This window comes from Pogoniulus pusillus, chromosome 34, assembly GCF_015220805.1.
Source record: "Pogoniulus pusillus isolate bPogPus1 chromosome 34, bPogPus1.pri, whole genome shotgun sequence".
NCBI classification, from domain to species: Eukaryota; Metazoa; Chordata; class Aves; order Piciformes; family Lybiidae; genus Pogoniulus; species Pogoniulus pusillus.
The window spans coordinates 9,736,709-9,754,020 of NC_087297.1; the positions used below are offsets into that span (position 1 = coordinate 9,736,709).

The 17,312-nt window shown below is 43.7% G+C and overlaps 1 protein-coding gene across 2 annotated transcripts in view; it reads right to left on the minus strand.

Annotated features, from left to right (window-relative positions):
- Positions 1 to 13,634, minus strand: part of ALKAL1 (ALK and LTK ligand 1) — a 32,163-nt gene extending 18,529 nt beyond the window's left edge. The window contains exons 1-2 of one of the 2 annotated variants that reach the window (XR_010308281.1): positions 13,424 to 13,634; positions 12,237 to 12,586 (exon numbers count right to left, since the gene is read on the minus strand). Coding sequence is in view for 1 of the 2 variants with exons in the window: in XM_064170446.1 (XP_064026516.1) it covers positions 12,237 to 12,576 (340 nt within the window). In the remaining variant the exon portion in view is untranslated. The remainder of the gene's footprint in view (positions 1 to 12,236; positions 12,587 to 13,423) is intronic. The other variant, XM_064170446.1, reaches the window with a different exon arrangement.
- Positions 13,635 to 17,312: the final 3,678 nt, after the last annotated feature.

Genomic DNA, 17,312 nt, shown 5'->3' on the forward strand with positions numbered 1-17,312 from the left:
CTCTTATTCATAAAGGTAGCAAGCATCTCTTAGATGGTCATTAGGAGAGAAATAAAAGCATTTTTGCTATGAAGTTCTAAAGTTTTCAGAACTGCAGTTTCCCAAAGGGATATTTATGAGCTAATGTCTTTGTGTTGAGACATAAGTCTAATTCTGGGGCAGTCAGAGATGTAATCTGAGGCTATATTAACAAGAGGAACTTGAACATACATGCTCATGTATCTCTTGTAAACTGGCTTCTGTCAGAAACCAGTGTCTGACACCTGCAGCTCCAAATTCTGTGATTAGGGGCACAGAAGTCATTGTTTGAATATCAACTGTTGAATAAACTCCAACAGCAGCTGAGGAAATGCATTCTGCTTAGAGCCTTATCCTATGTCTACAGTCACAGAACACAAAGCAATTGTGCATTAACAGCTCTCTGGCTTCCTAAGCGGCACAAGAAGTTATTCTAGTTGTCATACTCTCAAACAACACAATTTTGAGAGCAGAAAGACACTGGAAGGAGAATATGGCCTGATTCTGCTCTCCTCAATTTCAGTGGTGGCAAAACCAGGTCCTCAATCTGTGTGTAATTCACATGATCTACTTAGCTAAACAATTAAGTCACAGCTCTGACATCTGATATTTATTTAAAGTTCTTTGAGCCAGATTCTCTGCTCTGAGCCAACTCTTTTTTTCTATTCTGGTGGCACAAAGGCTCTAACAACCGTGGATTTTCCCAGCTGGAGATTCTCCCAGCATGAATAAGTCTTTACCTGTCTGGCAAAACCAGCTTTCATGTTGTTCCCTCCTCACTTTACACCCTCTGGACCTTCACCATTTTCTTATGGTCAAGAGGCCTGGTTACAGACCTTGTTACCATGCTTCAAACACCTTCAGCCTGCATACTTGCCTCTTCAAACTAAAGCTATCTGGTTAACTTTAAATCATCCAGAGGCTATTGTAGCTGAAGTGAAAACACAATCTGCTATGATGCTCCTCCTGTGGTTTTTCAGTAGACATACAAGTGGGGATCTGTCCAAGGCATATTACCAGTGAGACACCTCAGAAGCCTTGAACCCTTAAACTAAAAGCCATTCCTGTCTGTGCAGTCCACACTAAAGAATTTAATCATATAGCAAGGTCATCCTTAAAGAAAAGGTCCTCAAGCCAAGCAAGCCAACTTTGTGTGACACATTCAACAGAAAGAGTGAGGTTAGGTTAATGAAGAATTAAAAATCAGGATGTAGTTATCACTGCTCTTGCTCAAGTTCACTTTAGGCAACATCCCAGTGTGGAACTGCTGTGAAATGTGAATCCTCTGCCCAGTGAGTATGCTGTAGGAAGCAATGGAACAACAGTGAGCCACTGTGAAGATGGCACCAAGTAGTCAAATTTCATCTGCTTCTTGGACTATGTTTACATTGCACAGGAATTCGTCGAGGATCTGATTCCAGGCTCTAAAGAAACACACTCACATCCTAATCCTTTATGCCTGTGCTTGTGTTTCATTACCTACAATCTGGAGGTCTCCAGAAGAGGAAGCACAAGGCTATGCTGATGCATAGTGTAGGCTCAAGTAACATGCAGTGGCTCGAGTGTCACAATGTAGACATGAACAGATAAAGAGGCATTTTGTTCAGCTGCCACTGGAAGCAGGAAGCAAGCTGATCCACCATGTAGGGAAAGGGTGGGGACATCTGGGAAGTGTGTCTAGTCTAGGAAGAAACTAAACTCCTAGGTAAGCAACCTGCTTCTTTCATTGTATCCCCTTTAGCAACAGTCCACTTGTGCCCCGCTCCTGGGCAGAATCTGGTTTCTAAGGTGTGAGCTTCAATGAGCACTGAATTGAATACCTAACACATCTGAGACATAATGGCCCAGCAAAGTAGGCTTACAGCTTTGTGTAGCAAGATCTTTAGAGAAGGAAATTAATCAACTTGGGAGGTAAACAACATCAAAGAGAGCAGCCCCTTCTGATTCAGTGCTTTCTAATCAGCCACTTTCCAATAATTCATTAAGACTGGAACAAAGAGGCTGAAACATTGGCTTCTCCTAGGGCTTCAGCCAGCCATAATGAAATTATAACAGGATACATTTACAAGGTTGGGCATCTTGAACTCAGCTACAACAATGTTTATTAATAATTCTGAAATGGCTGCTCAGAAAGCATATTTGTATGAGTTAATCCTTGCCTGTGGAGACCTTTAGATTTGTTTGGCAAAAGAACATTAAGAGGCATGGATTTCTCCTTTTTTCCCCCCTCTCTCTTTAAATCCCTGCTTCCATCAGAAAATGCTGTGGGATCAAGAAATAAGCCAGAGGTGGTGTATATAATTACTTTTCAGCTATTACTATCAGTGATCACTCTAGAAAAAAATACTTTTCAGCTACTGCTGTAAGTGATCATTGCAGGAAAGCAGAAGTGGAACAGAAACAGATCTAAATGAATCTATTCTGGCAAGTTATACATTTGAAGAAGAAATGCAACAAAAATCAATCAATACTTTGCATCAGGAGGCACTTGAACAGCACCACACATACAGATGAGCATTATGTGAATAATTCAGAATCATAGAATCAACCAGGTTGGAAGAGACCTCCAAGATCACCCAGTCCAACCTAGCACCCAGCCCTAGCCAATCAACCAGACCATGGCACTAAGTGCCTCGTCCAGGCTTTGCTTGAACACCTCCAGGGACGGTGACTCCCTTTCCTTCTTTTGGCCTCTGCCTGGCATGAACATGGCAAAGACTGAAACACACATCTAGCTTGAAAAGTAAAAGAAAAAGTCTCTGGACGATTGCAGACCTGGCGTACGAGTTTGGTCTTGTAAGCAATTCTAACAAGCAGGCTAGGATATGCCTCAAGCAAATGTATGGCATTATGAAACCCTCACTATTTGGAATCCTAAGCCAGAACGTGCACTTCAGTCTTCCCAAGGGGAAAGATGTATTACAATATTAATTGTTGATTAAACTACAAAAGGATAATTCACTGAAAATGATGACATATAAGTAAGACTGGGTCAGACTATTCAAGGCATTAACTTACTGAAGCCATCTTTTCCTATTCATAGAATTTGCCTTTTCTGTAGCAGATAACAATTTCCATTCATTCATCCATCAGCTATTTCAAAATCACTAAACTAACCTGACAGATGAATCTGGGGACTCCAAATTATGCCTGGAAAGTTATTGGAGAGCTCTTGACTGAAGGCAGAATCACTCTTAGAATGAAATATAGCAGCCACACATTGACAGATATGAAGAGGAAATTCACTTCTTGCAATTCTGCAGCACTCCCTGCAAATATTCTGTTTTAGCTATCATGGCTGCTAATAAATGTAGATTCTGGGGTATTTGCATAAATTAAACACAAGAACAGCTGCAATATATCAAAGGCAATATATGAACTAGTTGAATCATCTGAATGAAAACTGATGACATGTGCTTAACTGCATACAAGCCAAGCTCAGTGCTGACAAACGCAGGCAAACTCCATCCGAGTGAAAGGAAAAAGAATTGAGTTTGCCAGAGCTTAATTAGACCCTGCTCTTTTTGGAAGATGAATAGGCTCCAGGTTGATTGCTGTGCAAATGGCAATGTTTAACTGTACTTTACATTTCCTGTGCTTATTTTAGACATGTTTCTATTTCTTTCTGAATTAGAACAGATTCAGAACTCTCATCAGAGATGAACAATCCATGGTTTCTCCCTTATAAGTGCTTCATTCTAAACTGCTGTCTTAAGAGGTGTTCCCAGTGAACCCATGGCATGTTTATACTCAGGCTCAGGTGATTTTACCCTACCACAGTTGCATAAAGAGACTTCTTATAAATGATAACTGGGATCCAAATATTTTATTTAAGTGTTACATATAAATGCATAAAACTTGGTGAGCTATGTAAACATACTGATGTTGGAGATCTTATCTTTGAGGGTCACAAGGAGGTGCAAAATACATGAAAAGCATCCCTGGAGATATTCAAGGTGAGGGTCAACAGGGCTCTGGGCAACCTGGTCTAGTCGAGAACAGCCCTGCTGACTTCAGGGGGGGATGGACTAGAAGGCCTCTGAAAGTCTCTTCCAACACAGACCATTCTATGATTTCAGTGGGCCAAAATGTGCTGAGCAGAGTACACAGACCAGAATACACTTTCCACATCCCAGGACTGAGCAAGATAAATGCTTCTCTGTTGATTTAAATATGACTTTTCACTCTTCTAGTATTTTGGTTCTTTGAGACAGAAAGTGTAACTGCAGAGAGAAGGAACTGTTCTTTCTGTCTCAGGGGTTTTCTTTCTATTGCTGATCTTATTAGACTATTTAATCTCCAGATTTACTCCTTGTTTCACTCCATGCTCTGAGAGGAAACAAAAAGCTATGCCAAATAAAAGTAGAGGAGGAGCAAGGCTTTTCTGGAGATGCTGCTCAGCTCTGGGTGAGTGAACATCACTGTGAATGTGCAGTTTGGGTCTCTTTCAAGGATTCTGACAGCCCTTATTGCAGCTTGGATAAGGGATCCTCTATAGTCCCATGCAGCTGAAGCACATACATAGATGTGCAGTGACTCCATCGTGGAGGTGACACAGAGCTACCCTGTTCATGAACAGTACATCTGGATGTTAAATTTGCTGTGCTTTTGTAGGTCTGACCTATAGAAGTGATTTGTTATGTAGTTATCCCTTTTCTGAAGGTCTGAAGATTGCCTGGCATCTGGAAAAACATCTTGTTACTGAATAAAGGGGCAAGATCTGTCTATGCTAACTTCACAGGCAGACTTCTGTGCTTAGACCTAGGATTTGATCAGCTAATAATGGAAAGCACAAATTCTATGGAATATCTTGCTAAATTAGTACTAACCAACAGCTTTGTTCAAACTTCAGATCCACAGCCTGAAAGTGATTATCCTGCTTCAGACTGCCTTCTGTCCCAGAATATTTATCTGGAGACCACAAGAAATCTTGATATTGTTATGTTTTGGACATAAATCTGTGTCCAGTACCCAAAAATGAGTGTTTCCTAAATTTCTTATGTCACAATTTCAGTGACAAATGAGAAGTCCCTCACATGTTAGGCATGCTATGCTGTTAAGAGACAAGAAAGAAGTAATTACTCTATCACGATTACATTAATAACATCACACCTATCTCCTCAGCTATTTTAATCCAATGGGATTTAAGGATCTCACTAATCTAGTGCATATATCCAGTACTGCCACATACACTCAAGAGAATGCATTTCCTAACTCTTATTCCAAAAGTTCCTTCTGTTGAAACACATCACAATCCCCTCACTGTCACAAACAGGAAGGGTTCAGGAGGAGAGGGTGACTCTTTTTTAGTAAGGTTTCATTTTGCATTTCACCTTCATTCTACAGGCTCAGGTTAAAAGAAGAACATAATCTAAGCAGCTAAGCCTTAATTACATTTGTACCATGTTACTCCTGAAGTTGTCCAAAATCTTCACGATACACAAGAGTTGCTTTCCTGATGCAACTTTAAATGTTTGTTGGTTCGTGGGTTGTTTTTTTTTCAAGCCAAATAAAAAGATTTGAAGTCATCTAATAAGAGACCTGCACTAAAATGCAGCCTGACCAATTTCCTTGAATTCATAGAATCAACCAGGTTCGAAGACATCTCCAAGATCATCCATGGACACCAGCCCTAGACAATCAACCAGACCATGGCACTAAGTGCCCCAGCCAGGCTTGGCTTCAACACCTCCAGGCACAGCAACTCCACCACCTCCCTGGGCAGCCCATTCCAATGCCAATCACTCTCTCTGCCAGGAACTTCCTCCTAACATCCAGCCTAGACCTCTCCTGGCACAACTTGAGACTGTGTCCCCTTTTTCTGTTGCTGGTTGCCTGGCAGAAGAGCCCAACCCCACCTGGCTACAGCCTCCTTCAGGTAGTTGTAGACATTGATAGATGTAGAATTGACAGAAACACTTTAAAAAAGGTACCAAAAAAGTTTTAACAGTACACAAAGTTCTGAGTTTATGATTTTGTTTGTTTAATAAGATAAATATTTAATATTAACATTTAATATTTAAAAGCAGTCACAGTCTCTAACCCCAAACATCATTTCCCATTGATCTTAAAGCTTATATTAAGCAAACACATTTTCATGCACTGCTCCAGTCAAATCAGTGGAGCATTGCATGTGATTGACTTTTTTTTGCCCAGCAGACACAATAAAACATAGAGAAATGTAAAAATGGCCACTAACCAATCAAAGGCTTGGCTCCTTCATGTGTTAAATCTTGTTTATATCCTAGAAATAAAGAATTGTGCCCTCAGTATGCAATCAATATTCAATCGATTCTTTCACTGGAGCAATTGCTTTCCAATTGACCGACATTAAAGATGCCCCAAACAAAAAGCAGCCTGTGGGACTTGCATTGAAGTGATAACCTCTGGTTCACAAGTGACAAAATGAAGCACTCATCCTTAAACTGAACAGAAAACCCCAACAAAACAAACAAATAAACCCCCAACAACAAAGTAGCATTTCCAGGTGCTGACATCCAGTCTCGCTCCTGGCATGGCACACTGCCATCTAAAATGTTTGCTGCTCACCCTACTGCAGTTCCACAAGGTTTCCTCTTTCAGGTGCCAAGACAGAGAGCAACAAAAGGTACTGAACATCCCGATTTGTGCTGTCCTTGATAGAAGGGAGAGGAATCACAGAATTAGCCATGTTGGAAAAGACCTCTAGGATCATCGAGTCCAACCTCTCACCTAACACCTTCTAATTAACTAAAACGTGGCACTAAGTGTCTCATTCAGCCTCCTCTTAATCACATCCAGGGGTGGTGACTCCACCAGCTCTCTACAACTACCTTTAAAGGAGGCTGTAGCCAAATGGGGGGTTGGTCTCTTCTCCCAGGCACTGGGGGACAGAACAAGAGGACAGAGTCTCAAGCTGTGCCAAAGCAGGTTTAGACTAGATGTTAGGAAGAGGTTCTACACAGAAAGAGTGATTGGTATTGGAATGGGCTGCCCAGGGAGGTGGTGGAGTCATCATCCCTGGAGGTGTTCAAGCAAAGCCTGGATGAGGCACTTAGTGCCATGGTCTGGTTGATTGGACAAGGCTGGGTGCTAGGTTGGACTGGATGATCTTGGAGGTCTCTTCCAACCTGGCTGATTCTATGATCCTGCCTCAGTACCCATTTGGCTGGGCAGTCTAAGGCATCTTTACTGCTTCCAGCACCCAAGGCAGTTCCACTCTCCCACGCAGGCTTCCATACAGATATTCTGCTGCGATGAATAATAGCTGAGGTCTACTTCAGTTTGTTAATTTATGAGAATACATTTTCTTTTCCTTACTAGATCTTGAATACATAAAGTTCTGAATTATTTCCCTGTCATTTCCTTCTCAATAACAGCAGAGAAAACTAAGACCCTTAACTGTTTAGATTATGGGTTATATTAAGCCTCTGAAAGCAGAATGTGCTTGCCTGGAGTAGGCAAATATATTCTGCTTACAGAGGAAGCCTACCCTTCCAGAAAAGCCTACCCACCAACTTCACTGCAGAAATAAGTTGTTCAAAAAACTTCAGATGTGGAATCAGGAATAATTACTATGAGGCAACAAAGTTTATTTTGATTTTTTAAATGTAATATTATTTTTTAAATCAATTCCACCCATGGTTTGGCTCATTTCTGACGTAATGTCTGTGTTGGTAAGCATGATTTTGGACAATGTCATTTTTATTAATCCTCAACTTCTTTTAAGCCTCCTGAATGCCCAGAAATTCTTACTAACCCAATATGCTAACAAATGAAAATAAGTCTTTATGAATAGGGATAACAATTGAACAAGACGTGAGTACCACAAAGAACTCTGTGTTGTGCCATACCTTACATTCTAATTTCCTAGAGACAAGGTTTACATTCCTCCATGGTCTCTTTTTTTTTTTTTCATTCCAGATCAGTGATTACATTCACTTAAGTAGTTTAGTATTAGGCACAGCAGGTCTGGCAGAGTTAGAGACTCCCATCTGTAACTAACACGACACTTACAGGAGATTTGTTAAGTGAATGAAAAAGAACAAAACTTTCCTTATGTTTTCCATAAGGTTACATGGGTTTCATTCAACCATACACTAAAATAACCCCCAAACATGTCTTTCAGATCAAACTCACTATGAATAATGGCTAAATTAGCACCACACCATGGGACAACTCACAGATTTCTTCTGCTGATGTGCAAGACATTTGGGCATGAAACTGACCTCTAAAGTTTAACCTCAAAGCCTGAGAGCCAAAGTCTCTTCTCTGATATGTTATTCTCAATCTGAATTGGATATGCTCAGGAGGCTAATTTGAACACATTGGTAAATTGAGAGCAATATTTATCTTCATTCCTTCATGCTTGAAAAATAACTCATCAAAACCTTTCAAAATGTCTTGCCGGTCTCTCAAGCACAACAGCAAGTTTCAATCCCCTACTCCTCCTAAGTTTAGACAGCTCACTTCTCCATTCTTGTGGGGAATAGGGAAAGAAAGGATGGTTAACACACACTTCTTCCCCCAACACTTCTTTAAATCTAACTATATGAAAGCTATTTTGTTTCTGCAAGAAGTGTTTGGATCAAGGTAACAAAGAAAATCTGAGCAGAGAGATGAACTACTCTAGTTCCCCCAGCAAGGCATTCAAAAAGAACCTGATGAATCCTCTCCTGATGAAAATACATGTTTGGGTTGTTGATAAAACACCTGGCCACAAGTCACGCACTAGGAAAAGACTGCCCATTGAGAAGCTCTCACAACTAAGCTTAAGGACTTTCTGAAACACTTCTTAGTACAAAAACCAAAACTATCAACCAACCTCATCCTCAAGCAGAGAAACTGCATGGCAATGATGCAAGTAAAGGATGCTGCCACAGAAAATTTAATCCTACTACATATAATAATTCAAGGAAGAACTTGTAATTTTAGTGACATCCTCCCAGAAATCCTAGCAAAAGGTGAAGATTGCTTTTTGGTTACTTGGAATACATTATTTCTTCTAAATATGCTCTTCACTGGAAGCATTTGCACTCACTAATCAGGTCACCAAGCAAAACAGGGACAGGTCTGTGTGAGGTGGCTTTTGAATATGAAGGGTAAAAGGGATAAGAAGAGAGCTAAAGTGATGATGAAACTGGGATCTTTATTGCATATGTGGATGTCTTCCTGGGTCCTGCAAGATGCATGATAGAACTCTTCATATAGCTAAGGACCACACTTCGTGGAATACATCCCTGATTAAGGGAGGGATAAAAGACCAAAAGAGTCATTTCCATGCAGGTCATCATAGCTTAGTTCCTCAACATGGCAGGGCAGGTTTGAATGGCCACTTTATTTCAGTGCTGCCATGCCCCCAGTGAACCCGCATGAAGCAGAGCACAGTTGCTATTCCTATAACGTAACTTTAGCCCAGGACCTGCCCTTAAATTACCTGCAAGCTGCATCCAGATGGAGCACCACAGGCCAACCACTTGCACTTCTACATCTTCTTTATGCATCCATAAATGAATGGTACATGTAGGATGTCTGACAGGTAGCACCCCATCTTTCTTTTTCCAGCCTTACTGAAGCCGCTCTGTGCTGTTGTGCTTTTCTGTTAATAAGGTTTCCACTGCATCAAGGAAGAGGTCTCACCCACTCTCAGGCCTCACCACTGGTCATGTACTTCAGTCACTTGCTTTGTGCTGCTCCTAAAGTCCATCCAGTGGCACTCCAGACCAACTCTTCTCACTATTCAAATAGCTAACCAAGCCCCAGACAAACAACATAACACAGCATAACAGGTGAGTGTGGCAATGTGGCAGAGTTGAATTAGCTCATGGTATGGTTAGACTAATGCTGGAACTGGTCCTGGGAACAAGGGAAAGACAGAACAGGAAGGAATGAACATCTCAGCCCTCCTGCTCTTCAGCCTATTGGTAATACAGATCCTCAGAAGAAAAAAAATGCAGAAAGCACAGAAATTATGCTTCTTTCCCTCTGCATTGTACATGACACTGTTCTGGATGCTTTTGTTTCAAGCTGAGCTGCTCAATTCATTTTTCAATCAAACACTTGCAATAACAGACAATTCAAACGTGTAGCTCTGGTTTTACAAGCTTGGCTGAGTACTCTACTAAATAACACCTTTCCTAACTGATGGGAAGTTGAGCCATTCTCTTCAATTGGCACTCAGGTACTACCAGCTGGAGCAAAAAGCTGCAGTTGATGTGTTGGTGACAGGAGATGCATGACAAGGATTAAGACTTACAAGAAAAGCCTTGTCACAGTTCTCTATCCAAAAAACCCAATCACACAGCATCACAAGTACTCATTCAGATCCTTGATGTCTGCTATAAAAAGTGAAATTAGTCTGAAAAGTTTATTACCTAGGCTCTAGATCCATCCTTTCTAAGCTGGAGGGAAAGCAACCATCGCGGCTGCCCACAGGTCACTGCACCTACACCAGAGAATTTCTCTAGTGATGTTGAGCAGTTCTGCTCCTCTTCGTATACAATATAGTGATCAAAATTAACAATTAGTTAATAATGAAGCCTCATTATGTGTAATACTGATGAACTCCCAAAAATTCCCCTTCAAAGTAACACAAATATTATGAATTATTTATGCCTTCTATTTTATAGCTCAATCAAATTATTTAGTTACGGAGCAATAAGACATTTTCCCCTCCAGCCACCTGACACCAGTAACTATGGCTCTTGGGTTTATGCTCTCCTCTCTACCAGTCTCCTGAAAAGAAGACAAGCATAAGGATTCATGTGTTCTGCCTGGAAAATACCTTTTCAGCATTGTTTCCTGGAAAAGTTGTATACTGGAAGTTTGCTCACACCAAATAAAGAATTCAAGCCACATTAAGTGACCACTCGTGACCAGTCATGTTGCTTACCAGCAGCATCTTTTCCAGTCCACAAACAAATCTGTGACACTCTGGTCTGGGCTGGCTTTTTGTTGACTACCAGAAACTAGAAACTCTGAAAAAAATATGACTAGCTGGAAGTTCACTTGGACACTACAACTCCTTTCTGATGGGCTGCTCAGTACCTGGGGCAGAGTGCACTCTGCAGAAGCTTCTAAGCCCAGAATATTAATTACTTTTTCACCTGATTTGTCCTTTTTTAGTCCTGTTTCCTTTGAGCGTGCAGTGATCTCACTGTGCAAGTGCCTGCCTGAAAAATCTGCTGCTCAGCTCCTAACTTCTGAACATGTCACTCAACTTTAAGTTTTCCTGAAATGAGATTTAATTTCCTTCAAAATAGACAGAGAAGAGCAAGTCTAGCAGCGTGGCTCCTGGAGGGCTGCATCGCGACTTTACCTATTACCAGTCATCAGCCACAAGGGTGCTCTCCCGGGATACAAATCCCTAAGGAGCCAAACTTCCCTAGTTGCCTTCATCTTGGTTTCTCGCCCATAGGGCCTCTGGTGGACAACAAGACAAAAATCTTAGTGGGCTACAGACGAAATAAAGTCACTAATCCCGACCTACACAAACCCTTCAGGTAGCTCCACTCTAGTAGGAAACATTTTGTGCCACTCTGCATCAAAACTAGCTGTGGCAGAGATGATTCTTTCACCAGTCTCCCCGTCAAGCATAGTCTAAATATCACCAGACAGCTGTTCTTGGCCCCGAACTGTCCCTGCTTGTCACAGCCGAGCCTGACATGCCCCAGCCTGAGCATCCTCCAGAAAGTGAACCAAGCCTTGTATCCATCACAGCCTGGGTCACACAAACTACCCCATCGAAACGAGGAAAAACATCGCATGAGAGCGAGTCGAGTTGAAGAGGAAGTCGAAAGAAGTCCAGACATCTGTCTCTCAGATTACATAGTTTTTCTCTTGGTGCAAATCAGAAAAGCAGTCCTAACTTTGGGGAGAGACTGGGCTCCCTCGGTGGTGCCAGCGCTGCAAGGCAGGGAGGTTGAGAGGCTGGCTCAGAGACTGAAGACCAGCTGTGGTCCCAGCAGAAGGTGCTGAAAGCCAAGTGACCCTCTTCTTCCCTTGTGCCTCGGGTACCTCCCATAGCTTAATTCCACCGGGGACGGGGCTGAGATGCGTTGTCCTCAGCGGGGTTCGACCTCAGCAAAGGCTGAACCCGCCCGAGAACTGCTGCCCTACATCGCATCCTGCTTCTCGCTCGCTCCCTCCCGCCCTCAACGGACTGCCACTGCGAAAGATCCGCCAGAAACCGACCCTCGCCGGGGGCTACATCCCTAGACTCTGAGCTCGGTGCCTCTTACCTCCGTGGCGGGCAGCGGCGAAGAGCCGGGGCGGCGGCGGGGCAGCGGCGGCGCCGGCTGGGGGTGGCCGGGGTGCAGCGGCGATGGTGCGGGTGTCCGTCGGCGGGGCACCGCCACCGCTGCTGTACCGCCGGGAGATCACCCGGTCCCGCCGCGGCGGGCGGGGAGGCAGCGGGCGGTCGCCGTCCCCCAGAGCTTGGAGGAGGAGGTCGAGGAGCGTCCCCCTCTCCGCTTCGGCGGCGGGCACGTCCCTGCCCTCGGCACCCGGCGGCGGCGGTGCTGAGGCAAGGAGCAGGAGCACGATGGCGGGCAGCGCCTGGCGCCTCTTCGCCCCTCGCATCTCTGCAGCGCTGGGAGGAGGTAGAGAGCGAAGGCTGTCACCGCCGGGCCCGGCCCGCAGCCCGCCCGCCCGGCCCCCATCCCGTACCCAGGGGCACCCCCGAGGGCACGGAGGCGGTGCAATGCTCGCCCGCCTCTCTCACACCCCCGGGCCGGAGCAGCCCCGCGCAACGGACACCCGACGGGCTGCCACCGGCTGTTCCCTCCGCGCCTCCCCGCGCTGGCCCGGCTCCGCGGAGGGCTCATGTATAGACAAGGATTAGGGGAAGGGCTTTAACCCCGCAGCGCATATTTGCGCTCCATGGATTTGCTCGGCTCCCATCTCCCCCGGTGCTCCACTCCCCTCCGCCGGCGGAGCGGGGCACCCCTCCGAGGTCCACCCTGTCCCCCGCCACCCGCCCGGACAAGGCTGCGTGCCGGTTGTCGGGCAAAGCGTACGGGAGGGCAATTAGTAGGAGTTCAGTTAGGGGCGAGTTACAGGGGGAACTGCTGCAAATCGAGATGTAAAGGGCAAAAACAATTAGATGAAGCTGAGGCTTCGAGAGCTGCTCTTAATGCCCCTAAGTAAGCTATTCTAATTATAGCAAACGGGCAGGATTAAGGGGGAGGGAGGGAAATTCTGTTATTTACAAACTGTTTCACACTCGCCGTGCCCTGCAAATCCTCTTGAGAGAAAGAGTTAATAGAAGCCGCACGGGAGTCGACTCTCCCCGACGGCTGTGAGCTCTCCCTCCCGGGACGCACGGCAAACCCAAAGGGTAACGAGGGGAACGATCTGGGCCTCGCTGCATAGGTAACGGCATCCTCTCGCCCCATGGCAAAACCCTGCCCGGACGACAGCTGCTTACCTTCAAGCGGATGCAAGGCTCGGCGAGGCTGTGATACTGTGAGGCAGTGAAGGCTGGGGACAGCGGTCCTCGGTTGTCAGCGCAGAGCCCGTGTCCCCGCAGATGCTCCGCCGGGCGCGGAGCAGGGCGGTCGGTGCTGCGCCCGAAGAGAGGGGATGCGCCCTCCAGCTCCATGCGCTTCTTATATAGTCCTCACCGGCGTACTCATTTGAGTAGTATCGACTTCAGGTGGGTGGTAGTCGATGGAGACACCTCTGGTAATCACTCTTGGGCTCAGAGAAGGGCTTTTCTGACAAACTTCCTCCTCCCCGTTTGTCCCCCAGTGGATGGCAACTGAAAGCTGCGTTTGAAGTGGCTCTGATCTATTTGTTAAATTAGATTTCCCTGAAGATTGGGAAATGCTTACTAATAAAGCTGCCAGCTCAAGAGATTAAAATGTTCTTTAACTTCGCGGGATTCCCTTGGGAATACAGCAAGGGAACTACTTTCTCCCCACCTCCACCTCCCTTTGTTACTGAACAAAGGAGCCTTGAGCAAAGTGCAGTGTGTATAAATTTGCTCCTGTTTTGATGGCAAAGAAACTTGTAAGCTGTCTTTGCTGTTTGTATGCACAAACTACAGATCTCGCAGAAGTTTCTTACTCCAGAGCAGCTTTTTACATTTTTGACAAGATTTAATGAAAAGCCTTTTAGCACTAAAAGGTCCTGACCTAATTAAATCATCAAACCCACAGGTTAAAAAAACTTGCCACTTGGAGCCCTGCAGAGGTAGGCAAACAATTACTGAATGAAATCTCAACTCTTGGAGATCAGTGCACACAGGTGTTTGGGAGCAGAAAGAAAAGTGTTGAGTTTGTGTTGGAAATGCACATCTTTTAAATTACACCAGACAATGTCTCACACCATGGCAGAATTTGCAAGGAAAATGCTTTGTCAGATGCTATCTCTGAGATATTTAATTAGACTAAAAGGAAAAGGATATGAGATATCCACGAAGATGTGAAAACAGGGAATCGAGACTTGAAAGAGGTTTAACCTAGTCTGCATCTCTGAGATACATTTCCCTGCAAACTCTGTTTCCCAACTCTGCCTTTCCTACAAACTCTTTCCCCAAACTCCATTTTTTTTTTTTTTTTTTGCACTCATCATTGGCTATCTCAGGCAGAGCACACTCAGGGCTGTGTCTCACAGAAGCTGGTGATGGGAACCCAGCTTCTTCCTCACATCCTCCTGCTTTTGTGCCATCCTTACTTACTCCTGCGGGAGGTGACACCAGAGAGATTGAGGATCAAACCAAATTTAACTAATGAAGAGTTACAAAGTGGTTTGTTTTTAAGAGACCCACGTGTTAGATAAACTGGCCTGACCATGGATTCCCAAAGTAACAAGGGAAAGGTCAATCTCTTTCTCACTGTGTGATTTCCTGCCTTTACCTCTTCAGTTGGATCATATTTGGTCAAGCTGATGGTTAGACAGAGTGAAGAGAAAATGAGAGCGCAGTGGTAAGCCAAGAAGCAAAGTAGCCTTTTACCAGCTCCAGAACAAACCCCAAATCTTCTCTCCACTTGCATTTTTTTGGTTTGGTTTTTCATTTTGTCTTCAGAGACTGACCTGTAGAAATGACCAAAGTATTACCTTGACTTTGAGCTCCCCTGCCCACCTTCATAAGTAGTCATGAATTAGATTTACATCTTCTTCTAGCCTTGGGAGCATATCACATGAGAAGGAAATCTGTGTGGCACTAAGACAAAATAATTTCTCCACTTATACAAAATTCACAGTCTTTACCATGTGCCTGTTTGAGACAAGTAACAAAATGCTGACAAAAAAAATCCAAGCAGTATTCCAAAAGGGAAACAAATAGCCCAATATCCCCCCTCAAAAAAAAATCTAAGATGTCTGCACACTGCTTCTGCAGATCTGCAGTCTTGATAGACAACATCCTGGAGCTGCTAGTTTGGGAAAGTTTGTGCAAGGACTGTCAAATATGTCACCCACATTAAGTCGGTTTCTAAGATACAAACACTATTATATCTACTTAAACCACTGCATTTTGTTCTGATGAGGATTTAAGGCTGTAAAGCTCCCTATTGGAACCCAAGCAGGCCCAGTGAGCCACCCAGTTTTACCTTTGTCTCCGCTGTCGCTGGCTTCCCTTCTTCAGAAGAGCTGCATCCTTCTTTCCTTGCATTGCCATCACACTACACCCATCCAGAGGACAACAAACTGTTTCTAATCACTGTTTTAAATTCAAGCAGACTGGCAGGTCCTGTGTTTCGTTCGTTAACAGGACTTTGTTGTTGTTGTTTAATTTGTTTAAGCTTTTCTTCTAAAAAATTAATATTCCTTGTGTATTTTTGAAAGAGTAAACACTAAGTTAAGGAAACAAGAGAGTGGGCATCCCTGCAACCTGCAGCAGCAGATCTATCAGCCTTAACCTGAAAAGAACCAATTAGAGTCACAATACATCCAAATCACAAGTTTTAAGTAGCTTTCCCAGATTCTTTCTGGCCCCGAAGCCCTAAAGACTTGTTTTAAAACAAAAGCTTTGTTTTCTGCGATTGCACAAAGTAAGTCCTGTCTCCTTTTAGATTGTTTTGATGTTTGGAGTCTTCAGAGATCACTTGAAAGAATGGTGAGCAGAGAGCCACCAGAGGAGGATGAGTATTCAACTAATCCCAGGCAATTTTGGCAGCTTGAAAACTCATTCTGGGGTCACAGTAACATTGTCCCTTTTGTTAGTAACTCTAATGTGCCTCCTCATCATTATAGGGAGAAAGCACCTCAGCATGAGATTTACATCAAAGGAGCGTTTTAAGGTTTCACTCAGGATGTTCTTTAGCAATGGAAAACCTGTTGGAAGTGAGCCCAAATAAGTTTGGTTGTTTGCTTCTTTCAGGCAATGGATTTAAACAAGCGCATCACATTTTTCCCCCCTCTGGCATGTTCTTTCTACTTTCTGATCTGCCTTGGTGACAATCTATGTCTGATTGAAGCTAAAAGCAAACTAGTTAAATCAAAGTATCACAGGGCTGACAGGGACTTGGAGACATGATCTAGTGCTTTTCACTGCCCAACCCTACCTATGTCATCAGGGCTCAGTAGGAAACCTAACTTTTCCCATTAAGCTCAACACTTCAACCCAAATCCATTAAATGAACAACTGGCAAATGTTGGTTTAGTAGTGACATTTTTGCCTCGGGATTTACACTGAAATATAAAAATTATCTAAATGCATCCCCAAAGCACACACTCAAATAAAAGACAGGCTAAAGCAAGATTTAAAATTGAGGTGTCTCATTGCTTCTAAATAAATCTGTCAGCCAAAGATTCCCATGGCCACTCTGCTAAATCAAGAAGGGAAGCAGAAAAGCTTGGTTCCATTGAAGTCCATAGGAATTTTCTTGTTAACTTTGTTGAGCTGGGATTTAATGCAAGGTTGTTACTAAGGGAGAGGTGAGGAAGTGAAAAATTACCTCAAAAATATGAACATGTTAGCCAAGGCAGTACTTTTTAGTGAGATCTGTAATTTCTGACAATAGAGGATTCCAGCTGGGTTTCAGATCACACTATTGCCTTCAAATCAAAGGTTTGGAATAGCCATAGGTGTATATGTGTGTGTATATATGTGTGTATGCATGCATAGATATATGTGTGTGTGTGCATGCATAGATGCGTGTGTGTGTGCATAGATGTTTGTGTGCATAGATACATGTGTGGCATAGATGTATGTGCATGTGCATGCATAGATATGTGTGTGCGTATAGATGTGTGTGTGCATAGATGTGCATATGCATGCATAGATAGGTGTGTGTGTGTATAGGTGTGTTTGTGCATAGATGTGCATATGCATGCATAGATATGTGTGTGTATAGATGTGTGTGTGCATA